Source organism: Pristiophorus japonicus, chromosome 8 (genome assembly GCF_044704955.1).
Source record: "Pristiophorus japonicus isolate sPriJap1 chromosome 8, sPriJap1.hap1, whole genome shotgun sequence".
NCBI classification, from domain to species: Eukaryota; Metazoa; Chordata; class Chondrichthyes; family Pristiophoridae; genus Pristiophorus; species Pristiophorus japonicus.
The window spans coordinates 206,335,781-206,358,397 of NC_091984.1; the positions used below are offsets into that span (position 1 = coordinate 206,335,781).

At 41.3% G+C, this 22,617-nt stretch overlaps 1 protein-coding gene across 2 annotated transcripts in view; it reads left to right on the forward strand.

Moving 5' to 3' along the window:
- Window positions 1-22,617, forward strand: part of LOC139268952 (sarcoplasmic/endoplasmic reticulum calcium ATPase 2) — a 111,028-nt gene that overhangs the window by 61,224 nt on the left and 27,187 nt on the right. For both annotated transcript variants that reach the window (XM_070887837.1, XM_070887836.1), the window contains exons 6-11: window positions 9,283-9,363; window positions 10,846-10,931; window positions 15,796-16,260; window positions 17,416-17,504; window positions 21,480-21,582; window positions 22,470-22,601. In XM_070887837.1, the coding sequence (XP_070743938.1) occupies window positions 9,283-9,363; window positions 10,846-10,931; window positions 15,796-16,260; window positions 17,416-17,504; window positions 21,480-21,582; window positions 22,470-22,601 (956 nt within the window). The remainder of the gene's footprint in view (window positions 1-9,282; window positions 9,364-10,845; window positions 10,932-15,795; window positions 16,261-17,415; window positions 17,505-21,479; window positions 21,583-22,469; window positions 22,602-22,617) is intronic.

The window sequence follows — 22,617 nt, forward strand, 5'->3', positions numbered from 1 at the left end:
AAACACTACTGCGTTTAAAAACTCAGGAATTAAATAAAAATAGGTTAAAATGATTACATGTTTTCTCATGAGGATTCGTATAATTTGTCTCTCTTGAACCTAAATTGCTTGCCATTTTTTTCCTACAGAAAAGCTGCTTCATCCTGCCCCGTGACTAGAAATTGAATCATTATAGCTTTTACTCCAAACTTTTCTGAGTAGCTATGGGTGACTTCAGTCAAATCTGATGACATCCCACCCAGTAATTCAAATAAAAATTACACGACAGTAGCTGGTCTGATCTACAGTATCATAAATTTAGTGGGGTAAAAACATTTAACTTTTTAAAATTAAAATTGGTAACCATCTCATTTTTATTCTGCATTCACCTCTCTCTCTCTCTCTGCAAGATGCAGGCTGGAAAATACATTTGGAGCAATTGTCACTGTGGTGTTATCCCATTGCTTCTGTGGAATTGTGATTGCTGGAAACCAGCTGCTATCATACGTCCACATTTAAAGCTCCTCGCGACATCAGGGGAGCACATTCAAATAGTTTTCCCATTTTTGGCCTTGCTCATTGTCTAGGTATTGCTATTTGTTCTCTGCTCAAGGGCACAGAAGCTTAGCTAACTTTTTATCCAGTAACTGCCATCAAAGAGAGTAGATTGAAATATATTTTATACAAAGAGGCATTATCTGCATATGGTTAAAGTTATGATGCACTTAGTTGCTGCTTAATTCATTGTAATCTTCTTAGAAATCAAATAGCTGACATTTTAACTGGAAATTGCTCAGAAATATGCTAATGATGCTTATTTGGTGGCTTAAGAAAGCTGCCCTTATTGGGGAAATTTTTTGCAGGGTGAAGAGCTGATTGGTAGATACTTTACTTTTGAATCTGAGTTTTGTAAATCAGATGTTTATAAATAGTTAGTGCAAAAGATCCACTGATTGCAGCATTTTAATAGCGGTCTGTAATGGAAGTTGCTTTGTGGTTTGTGCCTACTTGTATTGGTTATGACATAATGCAAATGACATTTCATAGTGTCGATGTAGCAGCTGATGGTACTAATCTTCTAGTGTGACATTAGTATGTTCACTGAACTCTCTGTCCCTGATGCAGTTTAAAAGTTTAATCACTTCAGTAATATTATCTATTCTCTCTTTGACACAATTAAAATCACACAGCCAGTCATGCACTGCAATTTAGCAAAGCAATATGCATTTTGAATGTTTTTAATGGAATATTTAAGTGGGAATACTTGTTCATTTTTGCATCCAAGGATATCTGTTCCATCATTTAGTACCTGGTGGAGGTGGGGCATTGCAGCGAACAGCCAGCAAAAAGCTGAATAATGATTGAGCCACTTCGGAAATGTGTTGCTGCAGAGTGAGAAGTGTCCACTTAGTTCGGAAAAGGAGATGGGAGCCAGATATTGAAAAAAAACTCTTTTTATTTTCACACCAGATACCTGCAAAACAATGTCCTCCTGCAGTGTGCCAACACTAGTTTTGTGCTGGTTTAAAGTCCACAGCCATATGGGTTATTTGCTGTGATTCTAATTTGGTCTAGTATAAATGTGCCTTAGTTATGAGTATTCTAGATGCAAGGGTTGTAAGTCAAGATAAAGCAGCATTTGTTGCTTGCTTAATGTAGTTTTTACTAATGCTCAAGTTAAAAATGCATATTGAAATGTAACTAACATTATGGGACCTGTATCTTTTCATGGATCTCTTCATATGATTGGATTTACATTCACTAATGCTAGATGACTGCATTCAGTACCATGAGTGAACGTAGTTATTGCTGGACACATGGGTATTGAGTAGCTGATGGCACTGTAGAATATAAACTCTTGTCTACTCATAATCGATGACAGCGAAGACCTGGTTTTTGCCACTGGTGTTACTACTGCTTCCCACGCTGTGCTCATTAAACACACTTAGCTGGATCATCATGTCAACATTCTTATGTTGAGCTGTAAGATTACATTGCAGTGCAGTCACGCAAGGTGCATTGAAAGACTGCCTTTCTTCGTTGACCCCTTTATTGTAATTATTTTAATGGAAAGACCTTTGAAAGACTTGCATTTATACAACGCCTTTCACGACCACCAGACGTCCCAAAGCGCTTTACAGTCAATGAAGTACTTTTTGAAGTGTAGTCCCTGTTGTAATGTGGGAAAGGCGGCAGCCAATTTGCACACAGCAAGCTCCCACAGACAGCAATGTGATAACAAAAGCAGATTATCTGGTCATTATGTTGATTGAGGGATAAATATTGGCCAGGACACCAGGGATAACTCCCCTGCTCTTCTTTGAAATAATGCCATGGGATCGTTTACGTCCACCTGAGGGGGCAGGTGGGGCCTCGGTTTAACGTCTCATCGAAAGACGGCACCTCTGACAGTGCAGCACTCCCTCAGTACTGCACTGCAGTGTCAGTTTAGATTTATGTGCTCAGGTCTCCGGAATGGGACTTAAATCTACAACCTTCTGACTCCGAGGCGAGTGTGCTATTGGCTGACACACTTGATACAGGCTTGTGCCTCTGCATTGCAGTATATCCTGCGAAGCAGTTGCTGAAAAAGGAAACCCAGTTTTCTTTGCAGAAATGGGGTGTATGCTTTCTGAATTTGCCTCTAAACCTCTACCCTGCCCCCTTTCCCCAGGGCCTTGTGGGGAACAAAGACACAAGTCAGTATAAATGTGGGAGAGTGACACATGGCATGTGGTTTTCCATCGCTTTTCCCAAAACTTATTGCAAAAGTAAAACCACACATAATTAAAGCCTACTCTTTTTCTCTTTTCCCCTCCAGCATATTTTTGTTCTTGGTAATATATCAAATGTACATCAACTCATTGAGAGGAAAGGGTGAATTTATCAACTTTTGCTGTTTGCAGCTTTTGTATACCATCCATGTTCGTGTGACCTTGAGGGAACAGGCATGCAAACTATTGATGGAATGTTGTGTTTGTGAGGAAGCAGAAAATGCTTTTTGTTGGATCTCATTCTGGCAGCTGCAAAAAGTGGTGTATTTTTAGATGGCTGAATTCCAGTTGACCAAATTGCCACCTGTTGGCCACCTGCGGGCATACGTCCAGATATTCACGTCAATCTTCCACTGTTGGGAAACCAATTCAAATTCATTCTTGATGTTCAATTTTATAGATTTTTTTTTTCCCGTACAGTTAGGTGCTTCAAATTTCTCTCGGGGGTTATTGATCAGTGATTTCAGGAGGGGGGGAATTCAGACAGTGTAGAGCAATGTTCCCTATAAACTGTGCAATGCTCTGGAGCTCCCATGCAGCCGGCTCACTGGCTTTTAAATGCAAGAAACGCGCACGCGCGGCTTTTTAAATGGGCTGCGCATTCCGTTAGAGAACATTGGTGTACTGTGATACCATTTTACCTGTGTAAAGCATGCTTGGAGCTGTATGTAAATTTTCATTTTGGGAAGTGGTTCTGGGGCAGTGTCTCAGGAGCCCAGTGAGGTAGGTACCACACCGTTAATATGGTGGAACAACTAAAGGGTGAGTGCAATTCACAGCTGCTTCTGGCAGCAGCACCTTCCATAATAACGGACGAGGATGAAGAGGCTTGTACGAGCACAAAACTGCTTCCCTATCCTGTGCAGACCTGCTGATCTGCTCAGCCCACTGGTAGCAAGAAAACACGGTGTCTCCAGACATTAACTTGCTGCTTGGGACCTCACTGCCTCTGGAGGCACCCATAGAATCCATCTTTTGGTGTGTTTTGAATCTCTGGCGACAATCGTGCTGCTTCACCTTGTGTTACAGTGATGCATGGTAAAGTAAAACACTATCAGGACTTTCCTTGCTGTTGGTTACATGGTGTAGAATTTTAATCCCATGTTTAGGTAGGTGTTGGTAACCAGGTTGCAGACTCCTACAGGGACAGTTTCTCCCCCTGCCCAGAGGCAGCAAATCAATTTATTTCTTTGCTAGAATGCTACTTGTGGACCCAAATGGAGTAGCAGGAAGGAAGGCAGGAATCTGGCACTTTCTCTCGCCTTCCCCAAGTTTCCTCTGGTCTTCTGTTAATCTGCAGTTTCTCTCCAAAGCCCTCGCCTAGTTTATTTTTTTCCAAATGATTGTCCAGTCTGGGACTGCCCTTGTGGGTTCCTGTCTATCTGCAGCCATCATGTCTCCAACAGCTTATTGTCCCACCCTAATGCTGCCATCTGGAATCACCTGCAAATTTATCCTTGGCCCTCTTTTGTTCCTCACTTACATCCTACCCCTTGGTGACCTCATCCACAAGGATACGGTCAGTTTCTATGGGCCCAAGTTTCGGGCCGCACCTAGAACGGCGCAACCCCGACCTGGACGCCCATTTTTCGCGCTCAAAAGAGCGTCTAAAAAAACTTAGCGCTTCTCCGGCTCCCTGCTGGCCCTCGGCGCGGCGCAGCACGAGCTGTGGGGGGCGGAGCCAGGTCCCTGCGCTGAAAACAGTGCCGGGACCTCTGCACAGGCGCGCTACAGTGGGCACGCATGTGCAGCAGCTCCAGGCGCCCAAAACTGTGTGACGGGGCCCGAAGCACGCAGCCCCGAGCCCTGGCTGAATGGCCTCACTGGGGCGACGTGGATCAGGCTTCACCTCCCACTTCCTCCCTTCAGCTGGCTCTCAACCCCTCCACCCCCCGGGAACTGACCTGACCCGACTCGACTCCCGCTCCGCTCCCGGACCGACCCCTGCTCCTCCCGACCCGAGCCCCCCCCCCCATCGCACCCCACCCAAGGACCCAACCCACCCCAGACCCGACCCAACCCCCGGCCACCTACCTTTAACTCCGGTGCTGGGGGCCGCCCGAAGTCTCGGGCCCGGCCCGGCCTCTCCTCTCTCTCCTCTCTCGCCTCTCGCCTCTCTCCACCCCCTCCCTCTCTCCCTCTCTCCCTCCCTTCTTCTCCTCCTCTCCCTCCCTCCCACCCGCTTTCCTCCCTCTCCCTCCCTCCCCTCGCTGTCAGATATACAGACATAGACAGACAGAGAGTGATAGAGACACATTGGGGGGGGGGGCCCGTCCCAGCACACTGTTGGAGGGCTCCCGGTGTTGCAGTCGGTAAATAGAAAATGTTTTGTTTTATTTTATTTTTTTAAAAAAATTTATTAACTTTTTTTGATTGATTTATTGATGTATTTATCATTTATTATTGATGATGGCTCTTTATTTGTAAAACTGAAGTGTTTACTGTTTGTAAACTTCCCTTTTAAAACCCTCCCCATTCCCTACGCCTGATTTGTAACCTACACCTGATTTTCTAAGTGTAGGCAAGGTTTTTCTGAGCGCACAAAAATCTACACTTACTCCATTCTAAGTTAGTTTGGAGTAAGTTTTCACTGCCTAAACTTTCAAAATGGGCGTAAGTGGCAGGACACGACCCTTTTGGAAAAAAAAATCTGTTCCAACTGACTAGAACTGGAGCAAACTAAATGCCGAGAATTGCAATTTCTAAGATACTCCATTCTAAACCAATTGCTCCAAAAAAACAGGAGCAACTCAGGCCGAAACTTGGCCCCTATATACGTGAATAAATCACAACTTCCCAACTGAACTAAGCATGTTGTATTCAGTCATCGCCATAAATTCCATACTCTTGCCACAAACTCCATCCCCCTCCCTGATCACTTGCTTATCTGAACCAGGCCATGCAAAACCTTGGTATCTTGTTTAACTCGGAGCTGAGCTTCAAACTCTACAAAACATCTATCACAAAGATCACTTATTTCCACAATTGTAACATTATGCCTCTATCCATGCTTTTGTTACCTCTAGACGTGATTTCTTTAATGTCCTTTTATCCTTGCCTCCCATGTTTCACCCTCCAGCAAACTCCAACTTGACCAAAACGCAGCTGTCCTATTTCAGTCCCGGTCGCCTTACCCGTCCTTGCTGACCTATACTGCCTGAGCCCCAGCATATTAAAATTAAAATCCTCATCCTTCTCTTCAAATCCCTGCATGGCCTCGTCCCAGCCTAAAACTCTCTCTTGTATCTGCTCTTGCATCGTTTGGTCTTTCTGATTCTCTACTTTTGTGCATTCCCGCACTCCCTTTCCCCCATGGTAGTAAAGTATTCAGCTGCTTTGTCCCCTTTCTCTGAAACTCCCTCCTTAAAGCCCTGCACCTCCAACTCTCTCTCTCCTTTAAAACCATTGTTTCCACCAAGTATTTAGTCATTTGGCCTCATCTCCTTCCATGGTTTGATGACTGTTGCTCTATCTCTCTTCCATGTATGCTGTGTCTTGGTATTATATAAATGTAAGTTTTATTGCTCCTACCAAAATCTGTGTATTACATAGTGTCCTTTGAGTTGTATAGGGCATTACATGTTGAATTGTATTGGACTTTATGTAAAGAAAAGGTCTGTTTTGAAATCTAATAATTACATGGCATAACTGTACATAGAAACATAGAAAATAGGTGCAGGAGTAGGCCATTCGGCCCTTCGAGCCTGCACCGCCCTTCAATGAGTTCATGGCTGAACATGCAACTTCAGTACCCCATTCCTGCTTTCTTGCCATACCCCTTGATCCCCCAATTAGTAAGGATTACATCTAACTCCTTTTTGAATATATTTAGTGAATTGGCCTCAACAACTTTCTGTGGTAGAGAATTCCACAGGTTCACCACTCTCTGGGTGAAGAAGTTTCTCCTCATCTCGGTCCTAAATGGCTTACCCCTTATCCTTAGACTGTGGCCCCTGGTTCTGGACTTCCCCAACATTGGGAACATTCGTCCTGCATCTAACCTGTCTAAACCCATCAGAATTTTAAACGTTTCCATGAGATCCCCTCTCATTCTTCTGAACTCCAGTGAACACAAGCCCAGTTTATCCAGTCTTTCTTGATATGTCAGTCCCGCCATCCCGGGAATCAGTCTGGTGAACCTTCGCTGCACTCCCTCAATAGCAAGAATGTCCTTCCTCAGGTTAGGAGACCAAAACTGTACACAATAGTCCAGGTGTGGCCTCACCAAGGCCCTGTACAACTGTAGTAACACCTCCCTGCCCCTGTACTCAAATCCCTTTGCTATGAAGGCCACCATGCCATTTGCTTTCTTAACCGCCTGCTGTACCTGCATGCCAACCTTCAATGACTGATGTACCATGACACCCAGATCTCGTTGCACCTCCCCTTTTCCTAATCTGTCACCATTCAGATAATAGTCTGTCTCTCTGTTTTTAGCACCAAAGTGGATAACCTCACATTTATCCACATTATACTTCATCTGCCATGCATTTTCCCACTCACCTAACCTATCCAAGTCACTCTGCAGCCTCATAGCATCCTCCTCGCAGCTCACACTGCCACCCAACTTAGTGTCATCCGCAAATTTGGAGATACTACATTTAATCCCCTCGTCTAAATCATTAATTTACAATGTAAACTGCTGGGGCCCCAGCACAGAACCTTGTGGTACCCCACTAGTCACTGCCTGCCATTCTGAAAAGTACCCATTTACTCCTACTCTTTGCTTACTGTCTGCCAACCAGTTCTCAATCCACGTCAGCACACTACCCCCAATCCCATGTGCTTTAACTTTGCACATTAATCTCTTGTGTGGGACCTTGTCGAAAGCCTTCTGAAAGTCCAAATACACCACATCAACTGGTTCTCCCTTGTCCACTTTACTGGAAACATCCTCAAAAAATTCCAGAAGATTTGTCAAGCATGATTTCCCTTTCACAAATCCATGCTGACTTGGACCCATCATGTCACCTCTTTCCAAATGCGCTGCTATGACATCCTTAATAATTGACTTCATCATTTTACCCACTACTGATGTCAGGCTAATCGATCTATAATTCGCTGTTTTCTCTCTCCCTTTTTTAAAAAGTGGGGTTACATTGGCTACCCTCCACTCCATAGGAACTGATCCAGAGTCTATGGAATGTTGGAAAATGACTGTCAATGCATCCGCTATTTCCAAGGCCACCTCCTTAAGTACCCTGGGATGCAGTCCATCAGGCCCTGGCGATATCGGCCTTCAATCCCATGAATTTTCCCAACACAATTTCCCGACTAATGAGGATCTCCCTCAGTTCCTCCTTCTTACTAGACCCTCTGACCCCTTTTATATCCGGAAGGTTGTTTGTGTCCTCCTTGGTGAATACCGAACCAAAGTACTTGTTCAATTGGTCTGCCATTTCTTTGTTCCCTGTTATGACTTCCCCTGATTCTGACTGCAGAGGACCTACGTTTGTCTTTACTAACCTTTTTCTCTTTACATATCTATAGAAACTTTTGCAGTCCGTCTTAATTTTCCCTGCAAGCTTCCTCTTGTACTCTATTTTCCCTGCCCTAATCAAACCCTTTGTCCTCTGCTGAGTTCTAAATTATCCTACACTAATGTAGGATAAGGATAGTTAACTGGGTACTTCTGAACAGCTTGTAGATTAAACGCAATGCTGTATGCAAAAATGGTATGCGTAGTTTAGCAACATCAGTAAACCTGGAAGAACGTATTTGGTGCTATTTTTAGTGTGTATGGTGTAATTGGACACAATGGAAATGTGGATTAAGTTGGGAACGGTTCCAATTATATAGAATACCAAGAACTCTGACTTTTCCAATGTATTTTGAAAATATAATTTATGAAGATTCAACATTGTCTCTGAATGTGGGGAGGGCAAATTCCATTACTTGGACTGAGCTGATAAAATGTCCTTTTTTTTTTTTGCCTTACTTCCTTCTACCTTCCCTCCGATGGAAATTCTAATTGCCCTGCCTGTTCATAATTGGAGTTACATTAAAGCAATAACTGTTAATTTAAAGACTTTGTGGGGATGAGGGTTACACCTTGGAAGTGCAGAAGGGTATTAGATTTTAGATGCAAGACAGACCTTGCATTTAAAAAAGCTTATTGCATTTCTCTGCAATGTCTCAAGTGCCAGTAAGTTATGTGGGCAAACGCAGCAGTCATTATGTATACAGCAAGACCATACAAACAGCACTGAGCTGAATGACTAGTTAACCGAATTGTTTTGCTGATGCTGGTTGAGAGGATTGTTGGTCTGATTTTCCTTTGAATATTGCTATGGGATCTTTAACATCGACCAACACAACAGGAAAATGGAGCTTTTGTTTAACATCCCACCTAAAGAATGGCGCTTTCAACAATGCAGCATTACCTCAGCGTCAGCCTAGGTGATGTGCTCAAGTCCTGGTGTCGGGTGTAGGAATGACGCAAGAATGAAATGCTATGTATTATAGTTCTAAGACGACTAAAGACTCTGATCTGAAATTGAATGCTCTTTTCTTGTTTGTCTTTCCGCAGTTGGTGACAAGGTCCCTGCTGACATCAGATTGACTTCAATTAAATCAACAACCCTAAGAGTAGATCAATCTATTCTTACAGGTAATGTGCTAGCCATGCTTGCTTTTCAAAGGGTTAAGTAGTTTTATTGTATAACTACTTGTATATAAATTCAACTCATTCCTTTTGATAAGTGGTATTTTAAATTGTTTTGTTTTCATCCTTTTACTGACACTTGAGACTTTACAAAGTTAACTGTCAAAATGTTCTAATGAGCAGAATTTAATACTTTATGGAGTTGTGTATAAGGACCCAGTTATACCAGCACCTGAAGTGAATCCCTACCAGTTTCTAATACTTTGTGTAATGTTCCAAATGGATGTCGGATCCATATGCTGAATGGCCCTATTTGAAACACTAAATACCCTGTACTCTGCCAAGACTCAAACCACCTGAGCATATTTCAGATCAACTGGTCATGCCCAGTAAGCAGTTTGAGCTCCGCTTCTGAATCTTCAGCCTTAAAGAAAAAAACTCTTGCTCTCTCGCACTGAGGTTAGGGTGCACTAGACTATTTTTTTAATGCTGGGATAGCTGATGCAGCGGTGAATGTATTCTTTCCCACAATGCTTGGTTGAGATGGAAGCATACAGCTGCAGAACGTTTGGACTTGCATCTGGAATGCAGGTGGGATAGAGAGGTTGCATGACTGTTACAACAGTTGGAATTTAAAGATTTAGATTTTTTTTTCAAAAGCTATTTGATAGCTGATTGGCAGAAATGCAACAATGCATGCAATCTACTCTTAATTCAAATAATCTGACCATTTGAATATTTTAGCACTAAATTTTGATTTTGTATCATTGTTAGCCAATAATTTGAATGAAGCAATACAAGTTGAATTATTCTTAACCACAAAAATTACTTTCAATTATCAGGAGAAGATTGTCAGTGATTCTGACACCAGTCATGTTAATTCAGCTAAGCTAATCTGTGTAATTTTATAATTTCATAGAATCGTAGAAATTTGCGGCACATCGTGTCCGTGGTAACCGAAAAAGTGCTATCCAGCCTAATCCCACTCTCCATCTCTTGGTCTGTAGCCTTGAAGGTTATGGCATTTCATGTGCATATGCAAGTACGTTTTAAATGCGATGAGGGTTTCTGTCTCTACCACCCTTTCAAGCAGTGCGTTCCAGACCCCCACCACCCTCTGGGTGAAAACATTTCTCCACCACCCCTCTAATCCTGCTATCAATTACTTTAAATCTATGTAAAATACTCAAACTATCCTATTTTTTTAAAAAGGGAAACTGGACTCAGACCCATCAAGGATTCTTAATTTTTTTTCACAAAAGACGTTAAAAAAAACATTTTAAATCCTGCTACATTATAAACTGAAAATGGCCTAATCGAACAATGGGTTATGAGACCGTTTGTGAGTCATGAGTTGTGGAATAAATTTGATATTCTACAGTCTCACACTGACTATATTTCAGTATAGATTGCCTCTTACAGGAGACTCCTTACTTCAGGGTGACAATGTTAAATAATTATTTCTCATGTGTGCTTCCTCTTCCCTAGGTGAATCTGTATCGATCATCAAACACACTGACCCAGTACCTGACCCACGTGCTGTGAATCAGGATAAAAAGAACATGCTTTTTTCTGTAAGCAACTTGACTATGTCTGGCTTTTAGCTTGGAAGACTAAAGTTAACTTTTTAAAAATAGTGATGGGTTAGAGACTACCCCTTCAAACTGTGGCAACCCAATTAGAACCCTTCTTTCCATTTCAATTGTGTTTTTTTTTAATTTAAAAAAAAAAGCCATTGTTCACCCCGCAATTATTCAATCGATGGTTATAATGACATTTTCTGATTTTTAGATGGTTGCTGTGATTTTTCAGTGCAATGTGATTTTGAATGGAACTTTAAAACTATATTTTTTAAGTTGAGGATATTGGGAAAAAGACTTGGCCAAATCAGATTTTTTGAACTTTCCCACTCGTTTTGTTGACCGCCTTCCCTGCCTCAGTAGGCAGGAATTAATGGTGCACAATCGTTTCAGTACTGTTGCACTCAATGTTGCTGTCTTCACATACTCAGTATAAAGAGGGTAGCTCTTAATTTCTTGGCATTAGTCCTCATCGGTTTGGCTCAGGACTTTATACTGACCTGCTGCCATAATCCTCTGGACGGTGTTCAAATACTATTGAATGATGACATATTAATATTTTGACATTTTTGTTGCATATGTATAGTACTGAATTTTGTAAAGTTACCACATTTACGAGGCAGATGGGGAATGAAAAATCATGTTTAGTTTTTCCTTTTAAATACAGAGAGTACAACTTAATTGCTTCCTTAAGCTGCTCTTGTTTGCTGTGTGAACGTCACCAGCTCCCGACACTGGTTTTGCACAGCAACACCAAAGTACTGAATATGGACAGTGGAAATATCTCAGCAACATGAGGGGCTTTTTGGGGATGAAGACGAGTTGTTGGACCAGATTCAGCTACACGGGAAACCCGTTTTTTCTTTAAGGAGTCTTCCCAATAGTGGCTTAAGTTTCTTTAGTGCTGTTGGCTATGCAAGACCTGCATATGGAAAGCAAATTTATTAGCACGGGACTGGAGTCAGAAAAAAAAAATCAAAGAGCAAGTTATTATTTAAATGGAGAAAGATTGCAAAGTGCCGCAGTACAGCGGGACCTGGGGGTACTTGTGCATGAAACACAAAAGGATAGCATGCAGGTACAGCAAGTGATCAGGAAGGCCAATGGTATCTTGGCCTTTATTGCAAAGGGGATGGAATATAAAAACAGGGAAGTTTTGCTACAGCTATATAAGGTATTGGTGAGGCCATACCTGGAATACTGTGTGCAGTTTTGGTTCCCATCTTTACGAAAGGATATACTTGCTTTGGAGGCAGTTCAGAGAAGATCCACTAGGTTGATTCCGGGGATGAGGGGGTTGACTTATGAGGAAAGGTTGAGTAGGTTGGGCCTCCATTGGAATTCAGAAGAATGAGAGGTGATCTTATCGAAACGTATAAGATTATGAGGGGGCTTGACAAGGTGGATGCAGAGAGGATGTTTCCACTGATGGGGGAGACTAGAATTAAAGGGCATGATCTTGGAATAAGGGGCCGCCCATTTAAAATAGAGTTGAGGAGAAATTTCCTCTGAGGGTTGTAAATCTGTGGAATTCGCTGTGTGTATAGCACAATCAGATACAGAGGAAATCTTCTCTTTACAACTGGTCGTCTTCTCTCTGACAAGCCCCTCTTTTGTTGGTATGATAGTTCCACTGTCCATATATACTATCTTGTATCTGAGTGAACTTTTGAATTTAGTTGCAAGTTATGGGCAGTTTTACATTTTGGATTTTAGCCATTGGGAATGTGAATTGGAGCTATCCAAGGTTGTTTCATTTCGGGCTTCCAACAGCCAACAGAGGTGTATTTCATCACCTTGCGCTGGACTGAAAACATGCCCTTCAGGTGAAAGAGCAGTATTCTAACTCTTTATGCGAATTAGAAATGGAAGCTACTGCTGAAATGGGCTAATAGTAAGTATCTGATTGTGCTATATTTGCATACTGTATTAACACTGAGAGTCTATAGTTGCACAGAACAGTAATTACAGGGTTTAAACCCTCTACTTGTTTTAATTTTGCTATGGAAATACTGATTTTATGAGCCCACTGTTTCATTACTGATGAATAGCACTAATGTTGTTCCTGGCTTTTGGCATGGTAGTGTGTTGTGCTATGACAGTGTGGATAAAGTACAGATTTGAACCTTCACTTGGTTTCTAATCTTGGTTTGCTGTCTTAGTGGATGCCAGATGAGTGGGAAATAAATGTCTCTGGCTTTATATAGTATGCAAAGATTTGTTCATGGTCTTTTATTAGCGTCTAACTAATTGAATTTAAGTAGCTAAAGTCAATAGCATTTTCTTCCCTAGCAGAGTGTACATAATGCAGTGCAACATAAAGCTTTAAAATTTGTTCCTTTTGGAATATAATTAAATGGAGTTCACATCTGTGTAATCTCTTCCGAACTTGCAATATTATTCGCATTTATTCCTTGGCTTGTTAATCTTTCAGTGCTCTTATACTCAGTTGCAGTATATATTGGGTGGCTGATTATTCACGTCCATCTATCAACATGTTGGAAGTCTAATGCCTTTATAACTCCATGTAAAGTTCCACACTCCTAGATTGTGTTTTAAGTTTAACCGTGGTTGTCCAACACTTGTCATACAAAACCAGGCAAATTAAGGAGGAGGCAGAAAAGAACCCGTCAATTCGAGATTTTAATTATCATTTGCATTCCCCGACCTAGCATTTTACACTAGAGCACCGTTGCACAATTCTTGCCATCGTATCAGGATGGTATCTGCCTGAAGAAGCCTTTCTGCTCTTAATTTTAACCCGTTGGTACACTAGGTTATTTTTCTGAACTGTGTTCATGGGGAAGTGCAAACTTGTTTTCTTAGTGGGCCACTTGAGCTGCTTTTTAAAAAAAAAAAAATACTGGCACTTGATTTGATTGGATTCGAGAGACTGGCCCCCATTTAACCAGTTTGGACCGTTTACGCTTCTTCCAGTGACAGAATTTTAGGCCAGTTTTCTTTTTGTGCTGGTTCTACCACTAGGGTAATGGACTCTGATTTAGTAGTGAAAACGTGGGGATCTGCCTCATGGAGGGAGGTCTCCTTAATCCGATCCAAAAGGTGGCAGCATAAAAATGGTTTCAGCTGTTTACTAGCATTGCGGGCCACATTAAAAATCATTTTAGTCAATCTCTGTTTTTTTTCACCGTGCCAATTTTGTAGTACTTTCAGTTCGGAAGCTATTGCTACTGACCTACTAAATTCAAAATTAAATTTGTGCAATTAAAAACACACGTCCCCAAGCTAAATTACAGCCTTCAATTAAAAATTAATCTTGTGTCAAAATGCTCGCAGCTAAATTATAAAGTTAAGTCTTTGAATTTAGTGGGATTGTTTGAATCTCGCATTTCTGTTTCTAGCTATATGTATGCCACTGGGTTTAGCCCCAGCAGTTTAGAAAGTTTATGCTTAGCTTCCTCATTGATAGATTTAAGATTTATCCATCAGTAAATGGGAACAGACCTTTCCAAACTGCCAGGCCTGCCACATTAAAATAGGTCAGCCTATTGGCAAAAAAACCCCAAAGAAACAGAGAAGCCTGCAGGAGGGTGAGTTACCAAGGCTTTGTAGGTCAGATAGTCGGGGCTTGCAGGATGCTTCATGGACGATGGTTTGAATGCCTCTGTATAAGATAGTTTGAATTTGTCTATTGAGCTACTTTGACAGATCTCTCAATCTGGTGCAAGTGATTGTAATTGAGAGATCATTTATGGTAACCATCTCCTTACTAGGCTTATGCCTGGGGCTACAACGTGGCAGTCACCCATCCCAAGGCTTAACGGTAAGTGTGCTGTAACCACTTGAGTTATGATTCATAACCTCAGGCCAACTGATTCAAATCCTTCAAGACAGTGGCACTAGTCTATAGGTCATCTTTGGGTGGGTGGCTGCTGCCACCTTTGTAGTCTTGGATACAAGACCCATTGGAAAAATAGGTACCAGAAATAACCTGGTATTGTTTTGTAACCTGCCTGTATGTGTAAATACTCATTGAATTTTGTGGCTAATTTTTGGGAGAGAACTGTGTTTGGATTATGCAAACGGTTTGTACTAGTGTTTTGCTTTTCCATTTGGAGAAGAGTTTTTTTTCCTAGAGTAAGATATTTTTTTAAATCCTCCCGATTACTGAATAAGACTCTGATCCTTGGATGTGTTATGAATATTATCCCTCTGGTATATTACAATTCCTTATGGGCAGGTTTAATCCTTTTTTTAAAACAAAACAGAAAATGCAAATGTTTGTTAGTGAAACTACGTTTCTGGTTTTCATCCACTCGTATTTTGCTACTTTGCCACCTTGGCTAAGCAAGTGAAAGTTACCTACAAAAGGACATGGATAATGGGTAAGGGAAAGTCACACACAAAATAATTTTAATGGGGCCAGCAACCCTTGCAGGTTCTCCATTAATCATTCTCCTGACTTGATTTGAAGGGAGAACTTTTTGCTACTTTATTCATTTTTGAGAGTAAAGGTTAACCATGTTTTCAGTAATTCTCTATGAATGAACCTGATTAATTGATATTGAATACACAATCCGATTGCAGGGAACGTCAACCAGCACAACTGTTCTAGTAGGTTCCTTGAACTACACGTGTTTGGCAAATGGTAAAGATGAAAAGAAAACCTCTGAATTCTTGAAATACACATGTTAATCAGCAAATCAAATTACAAATGAAGGGTTTTAACTGAAAGCTTAATTTTTCTTTCTCTCTCACTTGTTAATTAAACTGCTGTGTATATTTCCAGCACTTTGTTTTTGATTTTGGCAGATCACTTGTGTGATTTAACACTGTGGGTAAAAGTGGTTAACTCATCATTTCGAGATGAACATATTGCTTTTTCCCTCGACTTCAGGGTACAAACATTGCAGCTGGTAGGGCAGTCGGAGTTGCTGTTGCCACTGGCACAAGCACAGAAATTGGCAAAATTCGTGATGAAATGGCAGCAACTGAACAGGAGAGGACTCCGCTGCAACAGAAGCTTGATGAGTTTGGTGAACAGCTCTCCAAGGTTATTTCACTCATCTGTATTGCTGTCTGGATCATCAACATTGGCCACTTCAATGACCCCGTGCATGGTGGCTCCTGGATCCGCGGTGCTGTCTATTACTTTAAGATTGCAGTTGCTCTGGCTGTGGCTGCAATTCCCGAGGGTTTGCCGGCTGTTATTACTACCTGCCTGGCCCTTGGCACACGGCGTATGGCAAAGAAGAATGCTATTGTGCGGAGTCTGCCCTCTGTTGAAACGTTGGGTTGCACTTCAGTTATCTGCTCTGACAAAACTGGTACTCTCACTACAAACCAGATGTCCGTCTGCCGGGTAAGTGGTTTTCGTGGATTTTACACTATTTTCAAATTGACTTATCTTTTTTAATGACCTGGTAAAGAGCAGAAAAGTGTCTTAGCACTGTTGGCTGCTTTAATAGTTTGGTGAGGTGGGAAGACAAGCTTCTGTATTGTTCAGTTTGCAGCACAGGGGAGACTTTTCATCTCTCTGGTGCAGCATTTTATTCTTGCATAATCCTTACCCCAGTCTGCTTGTGGTTATTGATTTCTAGTGTCTGCATATATCCTTTTGTCCTCCAATTGGCAGTGCACATGGGGATTGTGTGTCATCCTCTGGAAGGTTCACTTAAATAGCATGACGCAAATGTATAAAAATCAATGAAGTGCATTTATCAAACTTGGTTATCCGTTATACAATTGAACTTTTGTAATAGAAGCTTATTTTATTTGGCATCTAGCTATCTATACATGGCAGTGTGTAGAAGTACTGCAGTGTATGTCGTAGCACATTACCAATTTAGTTGTTGGTAATTAAGAGCTTGAAATATTTTATTTTTTCAAAACTATTTTTGCTGCTTTTGGTTAGGTAAGGTTTAAGCTTGTGCTTATGTACTGGCCCATATTGAAACCGTTGGAAGAGTTTAAATGAGTTCCATATATTTGTCCTTCACGCGTCTTCTGCAGCTTGTAGGATGTGTGCAAGATTTATGTGTGCTGTCCGACATTCAGAATTGGTTGCTAAAACAGCTCGATTGTTTGCCTCATGGACTAAAAATGGACTCCTCCGGGAATATGAGTTCTCTAGTCCAATCTGGTGCAAAGAATCTCTTGACCTACACAGTAAGATTGACATGGCATTCTCCGCTCTCATGGGGCACTTAAATGGATTTTAAAGTCTGTGTATATAAGATTAGATTGAGCTTCATTTACTGTATCTTGAAAAAAAACTTTTTTAATATTTCCATAAAAAGACTGTGTGCATGTAGCAACAGACCTAAATTCTAATCTGATATCATTCTTGCACAGCCGTGCCCTGTTGTGTAAAGGAAGCTTTGTTCATCTGTCAGACAATCCTCTTGTCTGAAACATGAGGAGTTTATATCATGCTAGCCACTATGATGTGCAGTGATCAACAGCTGACGTGCTATTCTTCACCTAGAGTGTCTGCTACTTTGTGTCATTCCCATAGATGTTCATTATTGACAAAGTTGAAGGTGACCAGTGTGCTTTGAAGGAATTTACAATAAGTGGCTCCACCTATAGCCCAGAGGGACAAATGTAAGTACATGTACTCATTCTTTTTTCAACCTACAAGTCAAGCATATGCAGTGTTCCATTTAAAAGCATGGTTCAGCTCCCTGTGCACTGTAATCTATATTCCTTTTTAAATTGTGTGTACATGCATGTATATATACATCTTAAAAAAAAAGTTTGTACTGCAACTAACCTGTTTGATTTATTCTGTTTGCCCCCTGTAAGCAGTTTGGTTTCTGACTCCAGATATGGATGCAACAAAAATCCAGATACACACACTATCTTTAAGCAGTAGACATACAGAAAAATAAGTGATATTTACCAGTGGTTCCTCTGGGTAGAGATGTAACCTGCATCGATCCTTTCCAAACCCTCTCTCCCTCTCTCTCTCTCTCTCTCTCTCTCTCTCTCTCTCTCTCTCTCTCTCTTGTAGAGAAAAAACTTGAGAGCGTTTATAGTCTGTGTATCTCGAAATATAGTCAGTGCTAACTGATTATGGGATGGCAAGTATTATTGTGAACAAGACCCCCAGAAAGGATGCATTTCCTGCAAAACAAGATGCCAACTTGTTTTGATCCTGTTCTCCATTGTCCCATCTTTTATCTCAAAACTGCCTTGGCTAACTGTTTCCCAATATGGCTGTGAAAATTCGCAAATCTTGCATCCTGTAGTTTTAGCAAAAACCTAAACCATGCTGTTGGCTAAATTGTACCCCGACAAATCAAATATTAAAGCATCCTGGGAATGAACAACTTTTAACCATTTCATTAAGTAAAAAGAAACCAAAAACTTCAGTCAAGAGATTAAACCAAATCCTAATCCTATGTATATATGTATACACAACTAGGGTATCTCACACCCCACATGCTATGGACAATCAGAACTAAAAGCAGCAAGAATTAATTTCAAGAATGTTTTGACGTCTGTCACTGAGGAAAATTTGCCACAATTGCACAAAAACAATTATCGTTAACTTGGTGCCACTTTCATCGGGGTAGGTTGACGAGGATGGAGTGAAAACCATATTTGTTGCTCTTTCCAAGAGGATATAGTGGGTGTCCCAGATAGCCCAATAATAGCACACAATGTTAATCCAAGTGAAGACCTAAACCGGGATAGAACCTCTCCACAAGTGAGCTATCAGAAATGGCAGAATTCAGACATGACCAGATATCTTCATTATAATCCTGCAGATATTTTTGTGACCTGCTTTTCTCCGGTGTCTCTTGACCTGCCTCTTGTAGTAGTAATTATAGAATCCAAAAACTTCTCTCTTCAGGCTGTATATTTCAACAAATTGCAGAGCTAAAAGGAGGAGAGTATTTTATTCACAAATTCCATTCATATCCATTGGACCTTGGTTTAAACCAAACTTCCTCAGTGCACCTGCTTTTCACTCTCGCTTGCATAGGTTTTCAATGCATCGATGCCTATGTCCCATATTTGTCCATTTCCTTTTTGAAATCTTGCGCATGCTTGCAACATTCATCTCTAATCCAGGAAGGTGACTAATATTGTGTATCTGGTCTCTAGTCAGTGAATTATAATTTAGTTGCCTTTCTATTGTCTCTGAACATTGATCTGGGAACAACTATAGGTGACCTTGATCTTAATAAAAAAATATCCTGTAAAAATTTGCAAAGTAGATGGAGTCACCTTCAGGCAGTTGTCAAATGTTGATAGATATATTCAGGGCTCTGTTGCAACATCAAGACCAATCCCCACCCATCTTTAGGACAATAACCTAGGATATGTGGAGGGAACACATTACAAATATATTAAGTCACTGAAGATATTATTCAACATAATGTTCTATTTGCATACAGGTCGAGTGGCCAAAATCCGGAGTTCCGGACACCAGACTGATTGATGGCAGGATCGTCCGGAATCCGGATCCGCCGACCTCGAGGTCCCGCCACTGCCCAACCTCGGACTTGCTTCGCCCCTGCCCAACCTCGGACCTCGCCTCGCTGCCACTGCCCTTACCTCGAGGTCTCCTCTCCAGCCCGCCCGAACACCACCTCCATGATGGGCCCGCCCAAACTCTTTTACGGCGGCGGGGCCCCGCCTGACTACACCATCGCCCGCCGAGCACCACCCCCGATGACCCCATTGCCCGCCGAGCACCACCCCCCACCCCCCTCTGACATTCCAAAATCCGGATAGACCCGAACCTGAGCTCGGGTGTTTCTGGATTTGTGACGTCAGAAAGACGTTCCGGATTTTGCGTTTTGCCGGAATTTGGAACGGCCTCGGTCCCGAGGGTTCCGGATTCGGGGCGCTGCACTTGTGCCTACCTTTCCAGTCTCTTCACTTTAATCAGAAGAATATTTTTTTTACACTTGCTGGCTTATTCAAATGCATGTTGGGAAATCTTCAAGAATAAACTGACAACTTAATTTTAAATGTTGTATGTTTAAAAATTTTTGTCAAATAAAATGTTTACAAAAATGTAAGCAAAAAGAAGTCTTCAAATGAGGGTACTGTGATTTCTTCTCTCTTTCTCTTTCTTCCCCCCCCCACGCCCCTCCCCCAGCAAACTGAGGTGTTTTTAACATGATGTTAGTTAAAGCACAAGTAGGATACTGGGAGATTACTCTTGCTCAATTAGTGTCACATGATCTTCTGCATCCACCTGAGAGACTGGATGAGGCCTTAATTTAATGTTGCATCTGGCCTCCTGACTGTGCAGCCCTCCCTCAATCCTGCACTGATGTGTTAGCCTAGCTTTTATGCTCAAGTCTCTGGAGTGGGGCTTGAACCCACAACCTTCTGACTCAGAGGCTTGAGTGCCATGGCTGACAATATGGTGCAGAAAGAGGAAATTGATGGGAGTAATTTGTACCGTTGTAATGGAAAGACTATCTCAAACTGTGTAAGCAGCTGCCGGTGGGATTTTATTACCATTGGTGTATGCACGTGAACATTATTTAATTTAAATTCCTAATAATTTGTGAAATCATGATGAGCAGTGAGACGTACTTATTTTTCTTATCTGTGCTGCGTTGGTGCTCTTTTCATTAATTGGCTGTTTGAAACTTATCGTTTGTAACTGAATTTATATTTCAATTGAAAGTGAAAATGAATACAGCACTAAAAATTTATTTTCAAATCCGAAAAATTAAATACTAGCTGGGTGTTCATGCTCTACTCTCTCACAATGCCTTAGCATGTTAAATTAAGTTTGAATGAAATAATTCTGGTAAGGTGAACTTAATAGCCATTACCAATGCAGATGTGATCTACACTTTGCATACCTAGGGCAGTAAATTTTAGCAGTTGATGAGAGAGAAACGGTTATAGGACTTTGCATTTCTGGTAGCAAGAGTTTGCTTTTAACAGCTGATATTACACACTGGTTGAGCATTACTACAATTGGTGTAATGCTGACTTAAAAAAAAAATATGGGCAGTAAAAAATAATGTTTTGTTTTGGAAGTGCCAGGTTCCTGACCTCTGAACTATCACTGACAGAGGCCAATGAACAGAGTCTCTGCATCTTTGTGTGGAAATCTTGCCTTCAGTAATATGAGTGGTGCTATCAGGCAGCATAACCACATTGCATGTCAAAAATGCCTGACCTTGCACCAAACGATTCAGGATAACTGGGACATATTTTGCATGTCATTAACTAGAGTGGGTGAGGCTGCTAATTTCAGCAGCACTTCAGTGCAAGTAGCTATATTGCAGTGCTGGAATTTAAATACTGTTTCAGAAGCTGGAATAGAAATGTTAGCTAAATCCGCATGGCAATGAGATCTTATCAAGTTGCATTAGAAGTGATACTGTAACTGGATTGCACAGCTTTAAAATGGTTTGCAAATCACAAATGTTTGTTGTTTAGTCATGGTGGTTTGCCAAAATAAAAATTCAAATTTATGAAATGGAGTCTGGCTTGAGGCTACAGCCGCTCACACTGCTCCACCCATTTACAAATAATTCCTTAATTCAATAGAATATTTTGGTCTGGAAACTGTAAAGTTTAACTTTTGTTTTGCAGAGAATTGGATAACAAAATAGTGAAGTGTGCTGAATATGATGGCCTTATTGAGCTGGCAACTATCTGTGCACTTTGCAATGATTCTTCTTTGGATTTTAATGAGGTATGAATTAAATATATATAACTTATCAACTTCCCATGACTTTGCACGTGGCGAGTCAAGACAGAGTGCAGGTCCAGCGGGGGGGGGGGGGAAGAAGATGGAACAGGGAGAGGGAGCAGATGAGAGGTGGATGGAATGGCGAGGAGAGGGTAAAAGGAGGAAGATGGTGGTGGTGGAGGAGAGGAGGCAATGAGAGACGGGGAAGGGTGGGTGTCCATTACTGCACGGAGTTGGGTTCCATTTCAAGGGGAGGGGGTGAATGGTGTTTTTTTGGGGGGAAGGAGTTCCAGAGAGCAGGCTAGTGTTCATTTATAGCAAACGTTCATATTTTATGCCTAGTTGATCATTTTGAAGTACAGATGAGGTAAATGCTACCTGGATGGTGTATCTGCATGCACTAAGTCATGGCAAAGGTGTTGGAACCTCATAAATCTTAGTAAAAAAATTTTTAAAGAATTAAAATGGGGAAAACATTGTGCTGAAGATTTCTTTTTTCACCCTCCGGAAACTGGCAAAACTTTCAAGAGAAGCCGGTTCCCGGTCAACACTTGCGTAATCTAGTGCAATAGTGTATTAGTGACTCAATATTAAATCTCACTTAAAACTTTTCTCTGCCAAATTGGAACAGGTATTAATTGCGCTGCATTATAATTCAAATTTCTAATGTGTGTTTGGTTTTGATCCTTCAACTAGTCGCAGCACTTGTTTTGCCAACCATGGGAGAAGTACTCCAGTTGCCATGTGTAGTGACATCAGACATTATTCAATGTGTTTCTGTTGTCACTGCATATATGAACCAGAGAAATCTTTCCCTGCCCAACATAGTTAGATTTTTTAATTACATTTGAGTATGATTTTTCTAATATATTTTAACCCCCATTTTTCAGACTAAAGGAGTGTACGAGAAGGTTGGGGAAGCCACAGAGACTGCCCTCTGTTGTTTGGCTGAGAAAATGAATGTGTTTGACACAGACTTGAAGAATCTATCCAAGATTGAGCGTGCCAATGCCTGCTGTACCGTAAGTTTTAATTCTG